At 46.5% G+C, this 17,975-nt stretch overlaps 1 protein-coding gene across 4 annotated transcripts in view; it reads right to left on the bottom strand.

Moving 5' to 3' along the window:
- Window positions 1-17,975, bottom strand: part of KMT2D (lysine methyltransferase 2D) — a 1,692,256-nt gene that overhangs the window by 108,692 nt on the left and 1,565,589 nt on the right. For all 4 annotated transcript variants that reach the window (XM_086963706.1, XM_086963708.1, XM_086963710.1 and 1 more), the window contains one exon: window positions 7,374-7,504. In XM_086963706.1, coding sequence (XP_086819832.1) covers window positions 7,374-7,504 — 131 coding nt within the window. The remainder of the gene's footprint in view (window positions 1-7,373; window positions 7,505-17,975) is intronic.

Here is a 17,975-nt window from a genome sequence, read left to right as displayed (position 1 = left end):
TGTTAACTGCTCTGGCCGCGGTGTCTGCTGCGTCCAGTGCACATTTGATAGAAGCATTTGATATGAGCTTCCCTTCCTGTATGAGCATCTCTGCTGCCTCCTTATATTCATCTGGCAGGTGTTGTAACAGGGTCTCCAGTGTGTCGTAATGGGCCCTGTCATACCTGGCTAAGAGTGCCTGAGTGTTTGAAATGCGCCAGATATTGGCCGCCTGAGCTGCCACCCTTTTCCCCGATGCCTCTAGCACCTTAGTTTCTTTATCAGGGGGAGGAGCATCACCCGTTGTTTGTGAGTTAGCCCTCTTCTGGGCATTAGAAACAACCAGAGAGTCCAACAGCAACTGCCCTTTAATGTAGGTAGGGTCCCCAGGTGCCGGTTTGTACTTTTTTTCAGTTCTGGGGTTAATCACCCTGGCCCTTGTAGGCTCCTTGAATATCTCCCCAGCATGTTTTAAGACACCCTTCAGCATAGGCAGAGTCTTGACAGTCCTCTCTGAGGTGGAAAAGGTATCAAACAAAAAATCCACTTCAATAGGGTCAGCATGGAGCTGGACATCATGATTTTTGGCTGCCCTTTCAATAAGTGCATTAAACGCCGCTGAATCCTCAGTAGGCGATGTCTTTACAGCATACACATGAGTGTCTGGGGCAGTGTGTGGATCCCCTGGGTCAGCAGCATCTGGCCAGGGTTCATAATGATCTTCTGGATCAGTGTCCACAGGATAGCTGTACTCCTCATCGCCACCTTCTCCTGTTTCCACATCCGAATAAGTGGGCGAGACATTTTGGCCACGTGGAGATATAGGTTCTTCAAGAACTGGTGTTGTAGTCGAATCGTTCTTCTTTTTCAATGGGATTCTATAAGACTCCATGGGCTGTTCCAGGGCGATCTTTCGTTTATAAATCGAAAGTCTGCCTGTGTCGGCATCGATGAATTGTTCCTGTTGCTCTTCAAGCGAGGGTTGTCGATGCTTTGTGGCCGGTACCACAGTTGTGGGCTCTGTTGACACCTTCCTGGGCGCATCGACTGCCATCTTAGGGACGAAGGCCTCCGGTACCACTTTCGGCGGCAGCGTGAAGTGGATGGGCGCCGACGCCTCTTGAGGTTTACCGGCAGTCTTTGGAGGCTGAGTATCTTTCGGTCCGATAGCCGAAGCCTTCTCCTTGATGCGCTTCAGCGAGTCCGCTACCTGCTTCGAGAAGGAAGCAGATGCTGAGTTGACTTGACAATCCTTCGAGCCACCGCCAGGCGTGGACTTGAGGGCCGCACCACTTTTACCCTTGTCCGGTTGACGCGTAGGCTCGAGAACCTTCTGAGCTCCGAGTCCTTTGTCAGTGTCAACGGTCTTCGGCGCCGATTTCTTCGGGTCGACGTCCTTGACCGGTGCTTTCAGTGTGCCAGTCTTTGGCTCGACGCCCTTTAACAGCCTCTTCGGGTCGATAACACCTTTATGCTTAGTCGGTGCCGATAGTTCAGAGGACTTCGAGCCGACCAAAGCAATACGCATTTTCGGTTTCGATTTCGCCTCTAGTGCTTTGGGTTGCGTAGACACCGAAGCTTTCTCTTTCGGTTTCGATTTGGCAACTTGTGGCTCTTTAGAAATGTCCGAAGCCGGGCCCGAAGGCGGGGCTGTAGAACCCATTGGAAGATCTTGGGTAAGGCCATGTGGCGATCCCTCGACCTGAGCCTTCTGAAGTGTTTTGGCCCCAGTATCAGTTTGTGGGCCTAGCTCCTCGCTTGAGCTATCTTCCATGGCCCCAAAGGCCCCATCGTCGTCTCCTACCTCGTCGACGAAGTCTTCGGCATCGAGCATCTCAACATCCGCGTCGTAGCTGGAGTCGACCTCCGATGCGGGATTAGACAGGTGCTCTCCAACCTCCCGCTCTGCTTCCTCATCATCCTTGGCATCGAAGATGTTCACCGGGTCAGGTGCTGTCTTCTGGGCTTCCTTGCGCGCTGCGCGTCGAAGTCGAATCGTCTCCTTGGATCTGAAACGGGAACAAGCCATACAGCTGGCTTCATCGTGATCCGGCGACAGGCACTTGTTGCACACCGGGTGGACCTCGATGTGAGGATATTTCGAGTTGCACACAGGACATCTTTTGAACGGGCTCCGTTCCATGATGGTTTGTCGATAAGGCCTCTGGCGTCGACCGGGCTTTCAGTGCCGAAGAGCCACGCGGCTCCTCTGGATGTCTGGCTCGGGAACTGAGCTGAAACAGAACTGGGCACCGATCGCAAGGCAATACCGACAATAAACTAAAGGCCTTTTGGCCAAAAGAAAGTTTTATATCAATTCCGAACTTGAGTGAACCAATATGCATCCGAACCCAATGGCGGAAAAAAACAATCTGGGGATGGAGTCGATGCCCTTGCGCACTGTAGTCCAGGGGAGGAGCCACCTATCTCGTGATAATTCAAAGACTCTGCCAGGACAACAATGTGTGATCATCCGGACCCAACACTAGGCGGCGATCTATGCACAGATATGAATTCAGCAGCCCACATGCCTCGAACAGTGGCTTTTTCCACACCTCCATAATGGGCTCAGTTAATGCCTCATTAAATGGAAGTAACTGCTCCACAGCCGAACTCGGTGAGTGAAGTACTTCTGTCATAAGGTGTGACTTAAATTCAACCGTTGGTAATGTTAAATTTAAAAGTCCTGCAGCCTTTCTCATCACCACATGGTATGGCTGGACTTCCTTTGATGGCGCATCATGCCCTGAGGGCAATTCCCACTCCGGGGAAAAATCCAGGCCACTGGCATCAGCCAGCTCTTCAAAACAATCTTCACCCAGCTCACCTTCCTCTAAGTCAGGGCGAGAGTCGGCATAACTTTGTTCCTCCAAGAGGCGTTGTGCCTCCCTCCTGGACCTCTCCTTTACACGCCTCGGCACCAGATCCACAAACGACTCCGTCGGAGCCGGAACCGAAGTCGGTACCGAATTAGATAGCCCAGTTGTATGCTCCCAATGTCTACTTGGAGTGGGAGACGCCGGCATCGGAGTCGTCGACTTCGGACGAGCCGGTGACGAACCCGGTGGAGCCGGGAACTGCCACAGCGTCGTTGGTGCTGGCATAAACGGAGCCGGGGCATAAGAATGTGGAACACCCAAATTGAATGCCAGAGGACCCATGGGACCCGAAGGTGCACCAGACGGGTACCAGGCCCTTGTAAATACACCATACATAGCGTTCAAGAATGCTGAAGGGTCTTGGCCTGACTCTGGAAAAGGTGGTTGAACACCCTCAGGCTGACCTCGAGGTGGGATCGAATCCGGCTCAACCATATGCGCAGATTGATCATCTTCCACAGGGACTACTTCTTCCTCCTCTCGAGCCGGAGACCGCGCCGGAGATGGATTGGACTTCGGAGCCGGAGAAGGTACCTGCGACCTCGAAGGCGAATCCTCACCTTCCTGATCCGGAGTCTCCTGCGGCGGGACCACCTTCGAACGAACCCTCCTGGTCGACCTCTACTTCTCACCCGAGTGACGTCGAGACGCATGCCTCCTCTTGCTGTGCTTCTTCCTTGATCTAGAAGCATGATCTGAAGAGGACTTCGAGGCCGAACCCTCTCGAGATCGGGACCTTGACTTCGACCTCGATTTCGACTTCATCCTCCTCGAGCGGGATCTTGAAGTCTTCTTACCCTTGTCGGCCTTTAGTTTTGCCACAAGTAGTTTGGTTTCCCTCTCCAGCAGGGCCTTCGGATTCATCTTACGACAAGATGAACATCCATCCACGTCGTGATCGGAGCTTAAGCACCAAATACAGTCCTCGTGTGGATCCGTGATGGACATCATTTTCCCGCACTCTCTGCAGGGCTTGAAACCGGTCTTCTTCGACATCGTCAAGAAACAAAGAAGCAGGAAACACAGAAAAACAAAACAAAATCACCAGTATAGCTACTGTGTTTCCCGAAACCGTTAGCGTCGATGACGCAGAAAAAAGGGAACTGATGTCATCACGCTGGCGTGGGCCTATTATGGGCGTCGGTGACGTCAGCGGAGTCGCGAGCGATGCCGTGCCTCTATGACGTTCAAGTCCACGCAAAGCTACAAAAAGAATTTCCGAATGTTGCTGACGCAAGGGGGATATTCACAAGGTGAGGAATCCACAAGGCAGATGTATCTATCAGAATGTAAGTACTTAAATTTGGGAGTTGGTTTTCTGGGGTTAGAACCAGGGTTGAGGATGCACTCTCAAAGAAAAGCAGTCAATGCAAACGTATGGGAGAAAATGGAGTTATTGGTTTACAGGTAATTACTTGGTTGTGGGAGTTAGGTTTCTAGTGTTAGAACCAGGATTCCCCAAGGGTCGAGGATGCACTCTCAAACCACCCTCAGCAGCATTAGGGCGGCCGTGTGCAGAGTACTGAGGCCCAATGTTATCCAATGGGGGATAAGGAGCCTCCGGTTGGTGGTTTGCTCACAAGCTGGCCACACAGTTGTGGGAGCAAAGATCCAGGTGTAAGGCTCAGGGCAAAGGGGGATTCGATTTAGCACACAAGGTGCACCCACAACGGCACATGGGCGGCCAGGTGCAGGGTACTGGTTTGGCGTCGGGTGCCCTGTTTATTTCTATGGGTATTGTCTGGTTGCAACAAAGACAGCAGGCTTGGGACGAAGATCTTCTGGAGGTGACCACTGGTATGAGAGGTAAATTGGGATGCCGGGAGAACATTCGTTGGACCACCTAAGACTATGGGCTGTCAGTTGCAGGGCTGTCTTTAGGCATTGGGTTTTGCTTACCAGCTTCGGTTGAGGGGATCTTCCAGTAAAGGGCAGCAGGCGTCGATTGGAGATTCAAGGCAGGTCAGAGTTCACCGGATCTCGGGTCAGGATCGCCGGGGAGACTTCCTCGTGGTGTTGGGCCACTCGAACGCGGGTAGTGGGAGTCAGGTGCAGAGTGATGCAGATTCATGGATTTTGCAAGACCCAGAGTCTGTGGGTGAACAAATCCGATGCTCACAGGAGACAGTCTTCTTTATGGAAGGCAGGGCAGGTCCTCCGGGTTATTGGGGCTGCTGGCTGCACAACACACCGGGATTTCACTGGAGCAGGTTCAAGGTGGGGACAGGCTAGTAGGCCTGGGGCCAAGTCAGTGGGTGTTCTCTTCTTAGTTAAGCACAGCTTCTTCGGTCCTTCTTCTCTCCTTGTCTGGAGAGGCAAGGTTCAGGGCTGCCCCTAAATTTAGGGGCGTTACAGGAAGGTACATGTCCGGACCAATGGGTCTTCGAAGCTTCCCCTTCGTGGACCCTGTCCATCCTGGGGGAGGAGGCTTGGCCCCTCGTCCCAGGATGTGCATTGACCCCAGAGAGCAGCAGGCTCTCAAATCAGGGGTCCAGAAACATGTCTGGTGGTGGCAGCTGGTGAGCAGCCACTCAGCCAGGACACTAGACTTGCCTCGTTTTTCAGGGGCTGTCTCTAAGACATTAAATCCCACACTACCATCAGTGTGGGCTTAATGTGCTGAGAAGTTTAATACCAAACTTCCCAGTTTTCAGTAAAGCCATTATGGTGCTGTGGAGTTTAGTAATGACAACCGCCCAGCACCATATACTCTTAATGGCATTACTGCACTTACAATGTCTAAGAATTGGTTTAAACACTTTAGGGGTAGAGGGCTCAAGCACCTGTATCATCACCACAAGTATAGTGCACCCAGCTAGAGGGGTGGCATACCTATGCCAGTGCACTGTGTTGTAGGCATGGCACACAGGGATGTGTGCCATGTTGACTTCACTTTGTTCTGCACCAAAACAGAAAGCATGCAATGGCTGTGTGTGTTTGTAAAAGTACAGGGGCCTCTAAGGGAGGGAGAATAAATGTTGCAGTCTTTAGAGGCCTTCCCTGGTCACAGTGCCCTTGGTACCTGTGTTACCTTTTACAAGGGACGTACATGTGGCCATAGAGTTGCAAATTTGGTTTTGCAACAGTACAATTTAGAGAAATTACATAGGTCCTGGGTACCTGGTTGGCAGGAACCTAGGGCACACTCAGTTAAAGTAAATCAACAGTTTAGCAGACAATGGGGGCAACCATGCATAAAGAGGGCACTTTCTTACACACCTTGCCTCTCCCACCATAGGGGTGGAATTGGCCGAGGTGGGCACACCACCTGTTCTTTTAAGGTTTTCCTACCCAAAGTGAGGGTGTAAAACGGAGGCTGCAATCTGCTGGTAGCAGCAGAGTGTGAGGGGGTCGCATTACAAAGGCAGCAGGGCAGGCCTTTGAAGCTTCCCTCTCGAGCACTCTGCCATACTGGGACAAGAGATGCGACACCTTCGCCCAGGATGTGCATTGTTTCTGGTCACAGCGAGCAGGGGTTCTCGATCCATGGGTCCATACCATGTCTGGTGGTTGCAGGCTGCCTACAGCCAGTCTGTGACCACACCAGGGTTGGTAGGTTGAGGGGATACCTCTGAGGTGCCACCTGAGTACAGGGTTAAATAAATCCCACATTGGCATCAGTGTGGGCTTATTGAAAGGAGTAGTTTGGTACCAAACACTCCTGGGTTCAGAGAAACCATCATGGTGCCGGGGAATTCGAGTTAACGATAACCAGTCAATGTACTCTCTATGGCTTCCCTGGCACTTACAATATCAAAGAATGGACTTAAATAATGTAAGGGAATCTCTACTCAAGCAGATATGCCCACTAATGTGGTGTAGTGCACCTTACCTTAGGACTGGAAGGCCTGCTAGAGGGGTGACTTACCTATACCTTAGGCAGTGCTAGTTGGCATGGCACACAGACAGTGTGCCATGTTGACTTTGCCGTTTTGTCTGCATCAGGCCATGCATGCTGCAGAAGTCTACATGGCCTAGGTGAGGGGTCCTTAGGAGACCCTCTTCAGTCCCAATGACCTAGGTCCCCAGGTACCATTTACTAGTAACTTACAGGGGCCTGAAGGGGCAATTGTGGAACAGTTTTAGAAAAAGAAGACTGGTACTGGGAACCTGGACAGCAGGGACCCAGTACTCTACCAAGAATACTTTAAGTGTAATGGTTTCCACAACCATTGTTTCGCGTTTAATTTTTTTCTACATTAAAACCATATGCATTTATAAGGATTAAGTTTTACTATCCCACAGAAGGAGATCTTCCTCCATTTGGTAATATCAAGGAGAATCGACCAGGCCATGACAAAAAGAGAGAGCAACCCCATGACTGCTACAAGCTGACCAACCCTCAAGCACTCAAAGTTTCTAGAGGGAACACAACTTACTGCACCACATGCTTTTATGCCCCCATCAGTCCTATAACGAGGCACTAATCTTATTCTCTTTTTTGCCCTCTCTGCCTGATCTTAATTTTTCCATACCAGCCCCTTTTCACCATCCACCATCATCTATGATGCTCACCGTTTATAGTGCGTTAGGATTTTAGGCTCAGATCTTGCACAGCCAGTAGGATTTATCATGAGTGGTAGTTCCATCAAGGGATGCCGTCCATAGCGGAACAAGTAATCCTGACAGTTCTCAACCCCAGGCAACTAAGTAAAAAGAAAATAGAAAAAAACAATTTACATTAATCATTTAATGACTGGACTGGGATCAGCAGAAAAGTACTTTGACTGCCACATCTACAAGCAACTGAGCAAGAAGCACAACTTAAATAAAGCATACATCACATATTGCTCAGAGATCACTTCTCACACTGATCGGTATATCAAGCACACGTCAGACTCTGCAATCATCTTAAAACGCAGCAGCACAACTGGGATCTTTCTGATCACTCAGTGACACCCTTAGCCAGGACTGCAGCCGATGTCTTCAATATACACACAAAAGTGTAGGGCCGTTTCTTAGGGTCTCAACACAGTCACAAGTTAAAGAATGAGACTGTTGGGTTACAATACTGATACACTCACATTGAAAGACCATGTACATACTCCATTTTAGCACTTGTGTATTGTAAATGTATTGCGACTTATATAGCGCACGTATCACCCGAAGGCATCAAGGCGCTTGCCTTGGGAACCCGTCCTGGCTTTTCCCTGAGAGATAACCCCTACTGGGCATCCCCAAGGTGAAAGCCAGGCATCCCGCAGCGGGTGGGCCGCCGTAGTGGAGATTAAGCAAGCTATTGCCCAGAGTTGCAGCGTGGGACCCCATGATTAGAATAGGCACCGAGGCGAGAATTATCGAGTCCGTGGACATTTTTGGGCTCAGGACCCTGCCGCGTCGGGAATTGAACCCTGGTCCCGGGCCAGACCTCTGCATCAGGGTCTGCCGCTCTAATCAGTGAGCCACACTCCTCCACTTGGCTTTCTGACAGTAGTACTGTTGAGCCAGTCAAGATTCATCCCAGGAGGTGTCATGGAACTATAAGCCCAGAAACAAAATAACATATAAGGTAACAATTCTTAACTTCATAAAAGGAAAGGACTTTATAAAGTTTAAGTAAACTATTCTACAAATTAAAAAGTGATCTACAATGAAACCCAAAATTTAGGCCAGTTACGACGCTGCAAGTTCAGCATAGGGAAATACATTTTTCATCACTATGTGCCCTACGGTGTTTTTGCGGGTCGAGGAGTGGGTACTATGGGGGAACTCCGGCGTGGTCGTAAGCACTGAAATTCTTTGGTTTAGTCAATGGGTTCAAGGATCACAGTACAAAGATCATTCATTTATATTTTGGTCTTTCAAACTGTTTGTGGATAATGGAACATTTGTGAAATGCCACAAACTCACACTGCTGCAAACCTCAACAGTGTAAAGAGAACAGCAAGCAAGCAAAGAAATGCCCACCATTCAAGCAAAAGTATTGTAGATGATCACAAGGTTCCTCAAGGACAAGCCAGCCAAAGAATGGACTATAAAAGACATTACTGGCTTGCCTCAAACCATTAGATGTACCTAGTTTTGTAGAGGGGGTTAGGAGATGCTTACTAACTGCATATCCAAAAGGACAATGTCAGCCTTGTACAAATGCTGCAATCTTGTACAGCTCATGCATGTGGGGTCCACCTGAAATTAAGCGCTCACCAGAATGTATGCACACAAATAAATTACAACCATAAATGATCAAGAGTTGTTATGAGAGACTGAACAGACTTTATATATGGGAGGCAAGAAGCAGCTTCTCATCCCCAACTGGGGTGCATGTAAAATAGCCTATGATACAGATTATAAAATACATTATCACCACTGTCAGTCTTGCATGGCCAGAGTAAAGGCGACAGTAGCCACCCTCATGAAAATGCTGTTGCCCTCTGTTTTCCCCTCAACTCCGGAGCACATACCAGACATCTCCAAGGTGAGAAAGATATTAGTTACATGCATGTATGTATGGTTTGCAGCTTAAAGATCAACTAGACTCACCAAGTGTGCATAATCCCACCATCTAGAGGTAGAATAGTTTTTGTTGTATTTTTAAACTTACAGGGCATTGACATAGATGTAGTCCTATAACTCACTGTGGTTTCCATCATAGAGTTTTTTTTTTAGTTTCTGCCATGACCATGAAGGTTGAAGGACAGAATGTGAATCTGGAAGAGCGTTCAGCTGCAAAACCATACTTGTAGCTAAGTAACAGGTATATATTACGAAACGTGAAATCTCATCTAGATTTATACGCTGTGCATAGATTTTATAGGGGTATTTTCTCCCAGTGGAGGAGTATTTACTAAGGAAATCTTCCAAAATAAGTATTTTACAATTATTTGACCGACTAGGTTTCCTTTTTTTTTTTTACTTGAATGTCTACACAACGTTTAGTGAAAGTGTGCTTGGTTGACCATATGGCTGCATTACAACTGTCTCGAAATTACCTGCCCCAGGAAGACTAATGTAGCCTCTGTCAAATTTTGTGTTTGCCAGAGCATAACAATTGTCTGCACAATCAATTATGCACCTGCATTTTTAATGACTTCCATCCCCTGCAGAGCATGTGCTTAAAAAAAAGATGTTTCCTAAAGTTCTGTGTCTCCTAAAGATAATAAATTACTACTCTGCTTACATTCATTGTAAGCAATGCTCTTTTTGCAGTATTTGTACAATTTGTAAAGTATGAAGGTAACTGTATTGAATGACGGATGCAGAAGTGTACCTTTGCTATGAAGAGTTTTTTCTCGTGACCCCTTAGCCCTTGTGGCCAATTTGGTATAGTTTGACCACTGTTAAAGCCTGCAATTAGCTAACATTTCTTGTAATTATAATTTTAAATGCTGATCTTTAATGTAAAATGTTTTAGGCTTGCCTTGTGCATAGGCTCAAACAGTGGTTTCATCAATCCTGCAAACACCTGATTAAAGGTAAATGGAGGTGCAGGAACACCATATAGAGGATATAGCCTCTTAGTCCCCTTCATAAATCTTATGACTGGCATGGTACAGATCTATTTTTTATTAAGTCCTTTAGTATGTGTTGCAATGTAGGAAAGGTGAACTCTTATAGAGGCATAACGGAGTTCAACTGTTAACAAATGTGTTACATTATGTATAATTACCTTTTTACTGGTAAATGAATCCAAATGGTTTTGTTTTGTCAAAACACCTATGCTATTTTGCCTAATTACATTTTAAAATGGGAGGTATTCTTGCTTTCTTGATAATAGCCATGCATACCTGTGGCAACTGTAAGTGTGTAAATTCAATGATTTCAGGAGTTAGGCTCTCATCTGTAGTCTGGGAAATACGTGTTCCCTCTTTGTAATGTGAGTAGATCCTTATGTCATAGTAAGGTGACGATATCTTGGTGAGGCATCTCCATGAGGTGGGATTACTAGATTTGTTGTTTTTGAAGTTTTGAATTTAATTGCCAGTCTGAAGTAATGTATCAGAGAAAACTTATAAGCAAATGTCCTGTACCCACTTATCAACAGTGCATACCACACTGATTTCGGCTGATCATACCAGGATGCAAAGCTTTAACATTTAGCTTTTTCATGTGCTGCAAATAAGTCTGTATGTCTCAAGAGGGACGGACTTATAGCGCATAAATGTCCAGTATACAAACTCAGATTAGCTAATCATGATCACCGGGGTATGCAGTTCCTAGATTTGCTTAGGTGAGGTAAGTTCCACTGAGTCTGCAGGGAATTACTCTGAAGGAACAAATGCCCTCACACACCTAGATAGGTGTCATGCTTCATCATTGGGCTTTTGCTTCACGTCGGGCTGGCGCTGCAATGCCCGACAAGCACCCTCAATGGGGGATCTTTACCAGAGATCTTTTTATAAGCTGTCTGGTGAAGTGTGGGTAAAATAGTAGATTGGTGTATTTTAAGTAAATATGTGAGAGTGGGATAAAAATAGGACAGGGGTTACTCTACAGAAATATTTTAATGATCGAGTCCTACAGCCTATGGTAAAATATGTGGTGCAACCTACTAAAAATGATTATCTAAGGTAGTTGAAGGTCGACATATTTCAAACCTAATTTAGTCATATGAACGATCTATCAGCTTTTCTTCAGGACCATAAAAACCTAATCTACACAGTAACTGGGGTTTTGATATATGAGCTTATTTGTGTTACTCCCAGCCACCTATACTTCTCTATGTATCAATATAAGTAAATCAATTGTTTAAAAGACCTGTAGTACAGCCACAATTATGACCTTCAAATTCACTATTAAAAAGATTTTTTGGAATTTGAGACACCAAAGCATGGTCACATGTTTACATGTTTATGCTCACTCTGTGTCCCATGAATTATAAAGTGCAATTCACCAACACCACATGGAAGATAAAACCTATATCATGAAATTCCAACACACTGTTGGTCAGTGAGGAAACTTACCCACTGAGGGTATAAATCAGGACCTTGAGTATTTTGTCTGGTGACATGCTTATTAGCGTTCTATAAAATATCAAAATACAGGGTCAGTTGACCTGTGTTAATGATCTGGTGAGCGAATAGTTAAATATGCACTGACACTCTTCAGCAAAAGAAGAGTGGCAATGCCGTACTTACGAACACCTGTATATCAGTACACTGGAGGACCTACTCACATCGGCAATCTCGGAAGTGCAGTGCGCAGTTGTTCTCAAGTATTAACCTGCCTTCCATCAGCGTTAATTGGAAGCAGGTGTGTCTCGTGCAGTTGAAGCCCGGTTTCAACCACTAGAGCGGAAACACTCGGTCGGACATTTGGGTCTGTTTTTTATTTCTAATTGGGAGAGGAATCGTCTCTCCCATATATGTGTAAGCGTGGTGGCTATTTCAACAAGGGGGCACGAATCTGTGAAGTCAATGTGAGCTAACATGTCAGTCCATCCAATCTTAGTTTTGATAGTCGGATTGACATAAAAACACTCCTATATTAATGACATGACATGGTTTTTTCCATAGTGATTCAAATAATTTCTTTCCTTTCAGGCCTCGAAAAATCCTAAAAATGTTACTAGACCTGCAGGGATCTAGTGACAAATCTACTCGACCTAATTATAATGCTCTTGACCAGTGAACTGGTTTCAAATTGTGATCCAGGGCAAGTATTTTACTTCACTGAGATGCCGTTTTCTTCTTTATCACAAATGAGAGCACCTTCAAATCCATGAGTTCAGCATGTCTGCTGTACAGAAAATTATTTTGTTTGATTTAATAAACGAAATATTAGCTCTATATAGAATACAAATTTTGCCACATAAAGGATACACATGACTGCTGACTTGCCTCTTAGTTCATTAACTGCATTTTCATTAGCGTGGGGGAAGGAATATTTCTCAAATCATGTTTAAAAACTATCACTTTTAATAAATACATAAAAGCATAAAGTAGCAGAACACTCATTTGCAATCAGCAGATTTCACAATGAAATAGCCACAGAATGTTTCACTGACATGTGGTTTTCAAACTATTTAGTGTACAAAGTTTGGAAATAAAGTGTCTGCAAATACTTGTCATTTGCATATCACCAAGTAAAGTATTCTGATTTACTTTGCTTCTATTTAAATCTCTATTTGCATCACACTTCTTAATTACAAAAAAAATGCTGTCCCAATTCCTGTAATATTCTGAAATACTTGTACTATTCATTTACAGGCAGTTTAAATGCTGGAGATAAAAACTGACATTTTACATCCTTTTGTTTAACAATTCTTGACAGCTCCTTTGACAAAAACCATTATCTCTAAAAAGTGAAAGAAAAGTAAAAATCATTTCGAAAAATAGATAGGCAAGAATTAGTAAAAAGTCAAACTGACATTTGACCTCTGTCCTTGAGCACTCAGCAAATGTGTCAAGATGAATACAAGATTTAAAGGCGTCTTAATGGCTCATTCAGTTTCTGAATGAACAGAACACCTTCTTTCAGCTTAAGTTTACTCGCCAGCAAGGACGAGTAAGTTCTAAAAATAGCTCGACCTGAAAATCTCATGTGCAATTGCGAGTGGATTTTTCTAGGACTGCATTTGAATCATTGTTTATTCTGTGAATGAGGATGGTAATGTAGACATACATGTGTCACTCACTAACAGCGATCTAATTTATGTTTCGTGCCAAGGAATTTCATCATTGAGATCAATGATGTTTAATGAAAGGCGGAATATCCAACGCTCCCTTCTAAAAAGGGCATTCTAGTTCATGTTTACGTATGCTTCTAGCACTGTCCATCTTATATCCTCTGCAGTGTGTCCCTCAGTGAGGAAAAGTGCTAATTTTTGTATTGGATTTCTTGCAACATGCTGTTCTGCGATGTCCGTTTAGTCTCCATTTTAAAGGGCGAGTGGCAATCCCTATGTATTGTTTACCACAGGGCCAAGTGATCAAGTAGACACAGTTCTTTGTGTTGCAATTGGTGTGTTACTCTTGTGTCCACATCCAATTAGTCTTCAAAGCTAACTCCACTCAAGCTTTATATGAAAGTACAGGCGATACATGAACAACTTGGGAAATGTGCTTTTACTGGGGGTAGATTCCATAGTAATCTCTGGTCTGACCCCATATGGTCCCGTGGGCGTGTGTGTATTAGCATGTCCTTCAGATTAGCAGTTTGTTTAATGCAACCATAGGTGGTGGGAAGGATAAATGCCCAGTTTGTAAGATTTTCCAGTGTTTCTTAATTTTTCTTATCTTATTTGACTGGAGTGTAAGTAGTGACAGAGGTTAGTTTCATCTTGTTGTCCAGTGCATGTGTCTAGTAGTGTCTCTGTTACAATTCCTAGCTCATTTTCGTGCAGTTTTTACACATTGACTAGGGTATTGTCTTGATTCCAAATCTACAGCCAACTTTTGTGCCTGTGTATCAAAATCTTTTAGTTTGGTGCAATTGCGTCGCAGGCGCAGAAACTGTCCATATGGTAGATTGCCTGCAGGGATTTTGGGTGGTGGCTATTGTAAATTAGAATGCTATTCCTGTCTGTAGGTTTCTATATGAGTTTACTACTAGCTTGTCAAGATCCAGGAACGGTAGTTCCTTCTCAGTGATTGTTTTTGAAAATTTCAGGTAGGGGTTTACGGTGCTGACACCCAGGAGCAAAAATGTCTTGCATGAAGCCAGGTCCCCTTTCCAAAAGAGGAGTATCTCTTCTATATCGAGTCACCATGGAAGGATATTAGGTTTGTATGGGTTCTCTGGACCGAGAATGAATTGTTCTTTAAAATGTGACAGAGACATGCTAGACTTGGGGCAAAGGTACTTCCCATGGAAGTGCCTTGGGTGTATTGGTATAGTTGTGTCCCATATTAAGACATTTTACGCGAGGGCCATGCATGCGCATTCCACGATAAAGTTAATGGGCGTAGGGGAAGTCCACTCCTCCATATGGAGGGCTGGTGTGTATTACCTACAGTTTGGCTGTCTGTGGTATAGTCGTATGAAGTGATTCCACATTTAAAGTGACTAGTAGGTCTAGCTGGTGTGTGTCAGTAGTGGATTCAAATATATTCAATATATCTCAAGTGTCTAGTATATCGAATATGCTACTTACCAGTATGCATCTGTTCTTGGCATGTAGGGCTGCCGACATTCATATCTGTGCATAGATCGCCGCCTAGTGTTGGGTCCAGGTGATTGCACTTTGTTGTCCTGGAAGAGTCTTCAAATTATCACGAGATAGGTGACTCCTCCCCTGGACTACAGTGCGCATGTGTAGGAGAGTAGGGTCTGCTATCCTATGGTCAACCCAAATTTTTGCTTTTTGCTTCACTGGCTTATGACTTAATGTGGCTGTGGGCCTGCCAATCAGACCCACAGCCTGCTGTTGTCTGTCTAAATTCATGCCAAGGCACTTTAGGCGCCTTACCAATTGGTACCCAGGGCATAGGTGCATCCAAGACCTACCAGGGGCTGCAGCACGTATTGTGCCATCCCTGGCCTGGCCTTACTATTTGACACAACTGGCTGATCACTCAGCTGGGGCAAGGTGGTGTAATCACCCTTTGCTTTAGATATAGTATCTCTATATCTAACACATACAAGGACACACAGTAACCTATAAGTCACTCCTATGGCAGGCCTTATCAATCCTGGAGGCAGAGTGCTTGGTTATGTGTGAGATGGTGCTTCTAGCATGAGCTGAGCCTGTCTGCAGCTTTCGGAACCATGTCCTTTAGCTGTTTCCTGATGGCGTCATACCATATACTCTTAAGTGCATTATGAACATCGCGGTTAAATGCTAACTCTGGTTTGACATTATCAAAACATGTTGAGTAAGGTGTCATACGAATTGGAATACTACCCCCTCCCCAGTTCTGGCAACGGGGGTAGCATTCCACCCTTCTAGAGGGACACGACATGTACGTAACTGTGAACCCCGTTTAAAGTTAATTCGAGCCTCAGCATCACAAAATGGATGCTGCCACCACAGACACAAGTCTGACCTCCTGCTGCTGGGAGTCCTTCCAGCGAGGGAGGCTTGGACAAAGGGTTTCCTGCCTTGGGAGGTGCTAGCACCACCCCAGACAGGATTTTGTGTATTAGGTAGGACAGGCCTGAAAGGAATGAGACATGCCTGGGGCACACAAGGTGCCCTGTGCATACACCGGTTCAAACCAGTTGCTGAGGCACTCCAGCCCCAGCTTTGGCGCGAAACCGGACAAAGGATAGGGGGTGAAACCACCCCCCTTCCTGGTCCCACCCATAGGAGGGACCTAGTCATAGTACAGCCTGTGAGAAGGTGGCCTGATATGCAGTGCTCACTATTCTAGTGAACAATATGTATCAGTCCAGCAACCCTTATTGATGATTGGTTGTAAGTCAACCTTATAGACCAGCTATCCTAGTAGCGTGGATACGAGCAGTCTAAGGCTAAAGACTCGAGAGGGCGTGTTAAGCCAGCTGTTTACCACACATATACCCCTTGAATACCAAGTGAAAGGACACCACACAAGTGTTATGAAAATAAACAAGATATTTATTAAGAATCACAACAGCCCTGTACTCTTTATGAGGACAGGGTACTAAGCACAAACCAAAACTCTTACGACAATACTTAAGTTAGCACAGTATATACAAATGCCCGAGGGGCACGGAAAACCATATACTCTGAAAGTGGAATGCGAAATTACTAGCAGGTAAGTACAGTACTAATAGGCTTAGGAATCGCTAGGACTTGACTATAGAACCTTCAGATTACTTATAGGAGGCCTAGGGGACTCGGGTGCAGAGTGTGCACTCTCACGCGTGATGCGGGACAAAGTCTATGGTAGCTAGTAATGACAAAGTTAGTGTTCTCGGGCGAACCCGACCTGGTAGGAGGAAAACGAAAGTGGATTCTGACCCTTGGATAGTGAGGCTATGCTGGGGCACCGAAATGCCGAAGTTACCTAGCCCAGGGGCTGCAGCTGCATAGGTCTCAAAAGACGTCGGGAATCCTCGTAGACGGACCAGGAGCCTGGAAGAAAGAAGTTGCTGGCAGGCGACCAGTGAAGAAAGTTCGATGGATCCAAGCCTGGATCGAAGGAAGATGACACCTGAAAGCAGAGGGGACCAAGTTCGAGACTACTAGCCAGTAGTCAGTGGGCACCAGGAGGGCACCGGATGGTAGCCAACTCGACTAGGTGAGTGGGTGACGCTGTGCTCGCAGATCTCACGGACCAGGAGGCGTTGTCGGCGACCAGGATGGAGGAGCGAGCTGTCCCACGATGGATGAAGCTGTCGGCGTCGCTGGACCCAGGATTGGGCAACAAAGCCTTGGCAAATTCAAGCCCACGCGGTGGACTCAAAATGGCGTCTGGAGTGGACCAGGAGGGTCCGGGGTGCCTCTCTTGAAGAAGGAAGCAAGGGCCAGTCTGGAGCAACCAGACCAGCAGCAGTGATGTCGTCGGGCGTCGTGAAGAAGGCCACAAGCCACACAGCGCGGTGAGCACGCAAAAGCAGAAGGGCCCCACGCAGATCGTGGAGATGCTGGAGGGCTGATCTTCGGTGCTGGAGCTGCTCAGGGTTGGGGCTTCTCGGACCCCAAAGCACTCACCAGTGGAGCACACGGTGGGCTTGTTGCAAAGAAGTCGTGCAGTCTTGGCGATCGTCGGTCCCTCGAGGTCTCGTCGCACTCACAGTTCTCAGCTTTGCTGTAGAGGTGAGTAGAGGTCAGAGGTGCCAGGGAAGCCGGGTCTCGTCGAGCTGGGTCGTCGGATTCGTGAAGAAGGACTTGCAGCAGACCGCAGTGTTCTTAGGATGGTGCCTGCGGATGCAGGGTGACTACTCCTTAGCCACAAGGGAGAATCTTGAAGAAGAAATCTTGATGTCCTTTCGCAGAAAGTCGAGTCTTGATTCCAAAGATGATCTAATTTGAACAGGGGGCCCGCTCCCATCTTTATACTAAAAAAGGGGGCTGACCCGGTGACTATGTCCTGCCTATGGGTGGGACTAGGAGGGGGGTGGTTACACCCCTCTGCCATGCCGGACTTTCCCCAGGCCAGGGGCTGGTGTGCCCCTGGAACTGGTTCTGACCAGCCTATGCGTAGTGAGCACCGGGGTGCCACTCAGCAGTCACCTTCCTGAAAAGCCCTGCCTACCCAGGATACACAAAACCATGTCTGGGACGGTGCTAGCACCGCCCCTGACAGGAAACCC

Source organism: Lissotriton vulgaris, chromosome 1_1, assembly GCF_964263255.1.
Source record: "Lissotriton vulgaris chromosome 1_1, aLisVul1.2, whole genome shotgun sequence".
NCBI classification, from domain to species: Eukaryota; Metazoa; Chordata; class Amphibia; order Caudata; family Salamandridae; genus Lissotriton; species Lissotriton vulgaris.
The sequence above is the reverse complement of the archived record's forward strand: the minus strand, read 5'-3'. Positions and strand labels throughout refer to the sequence as shown.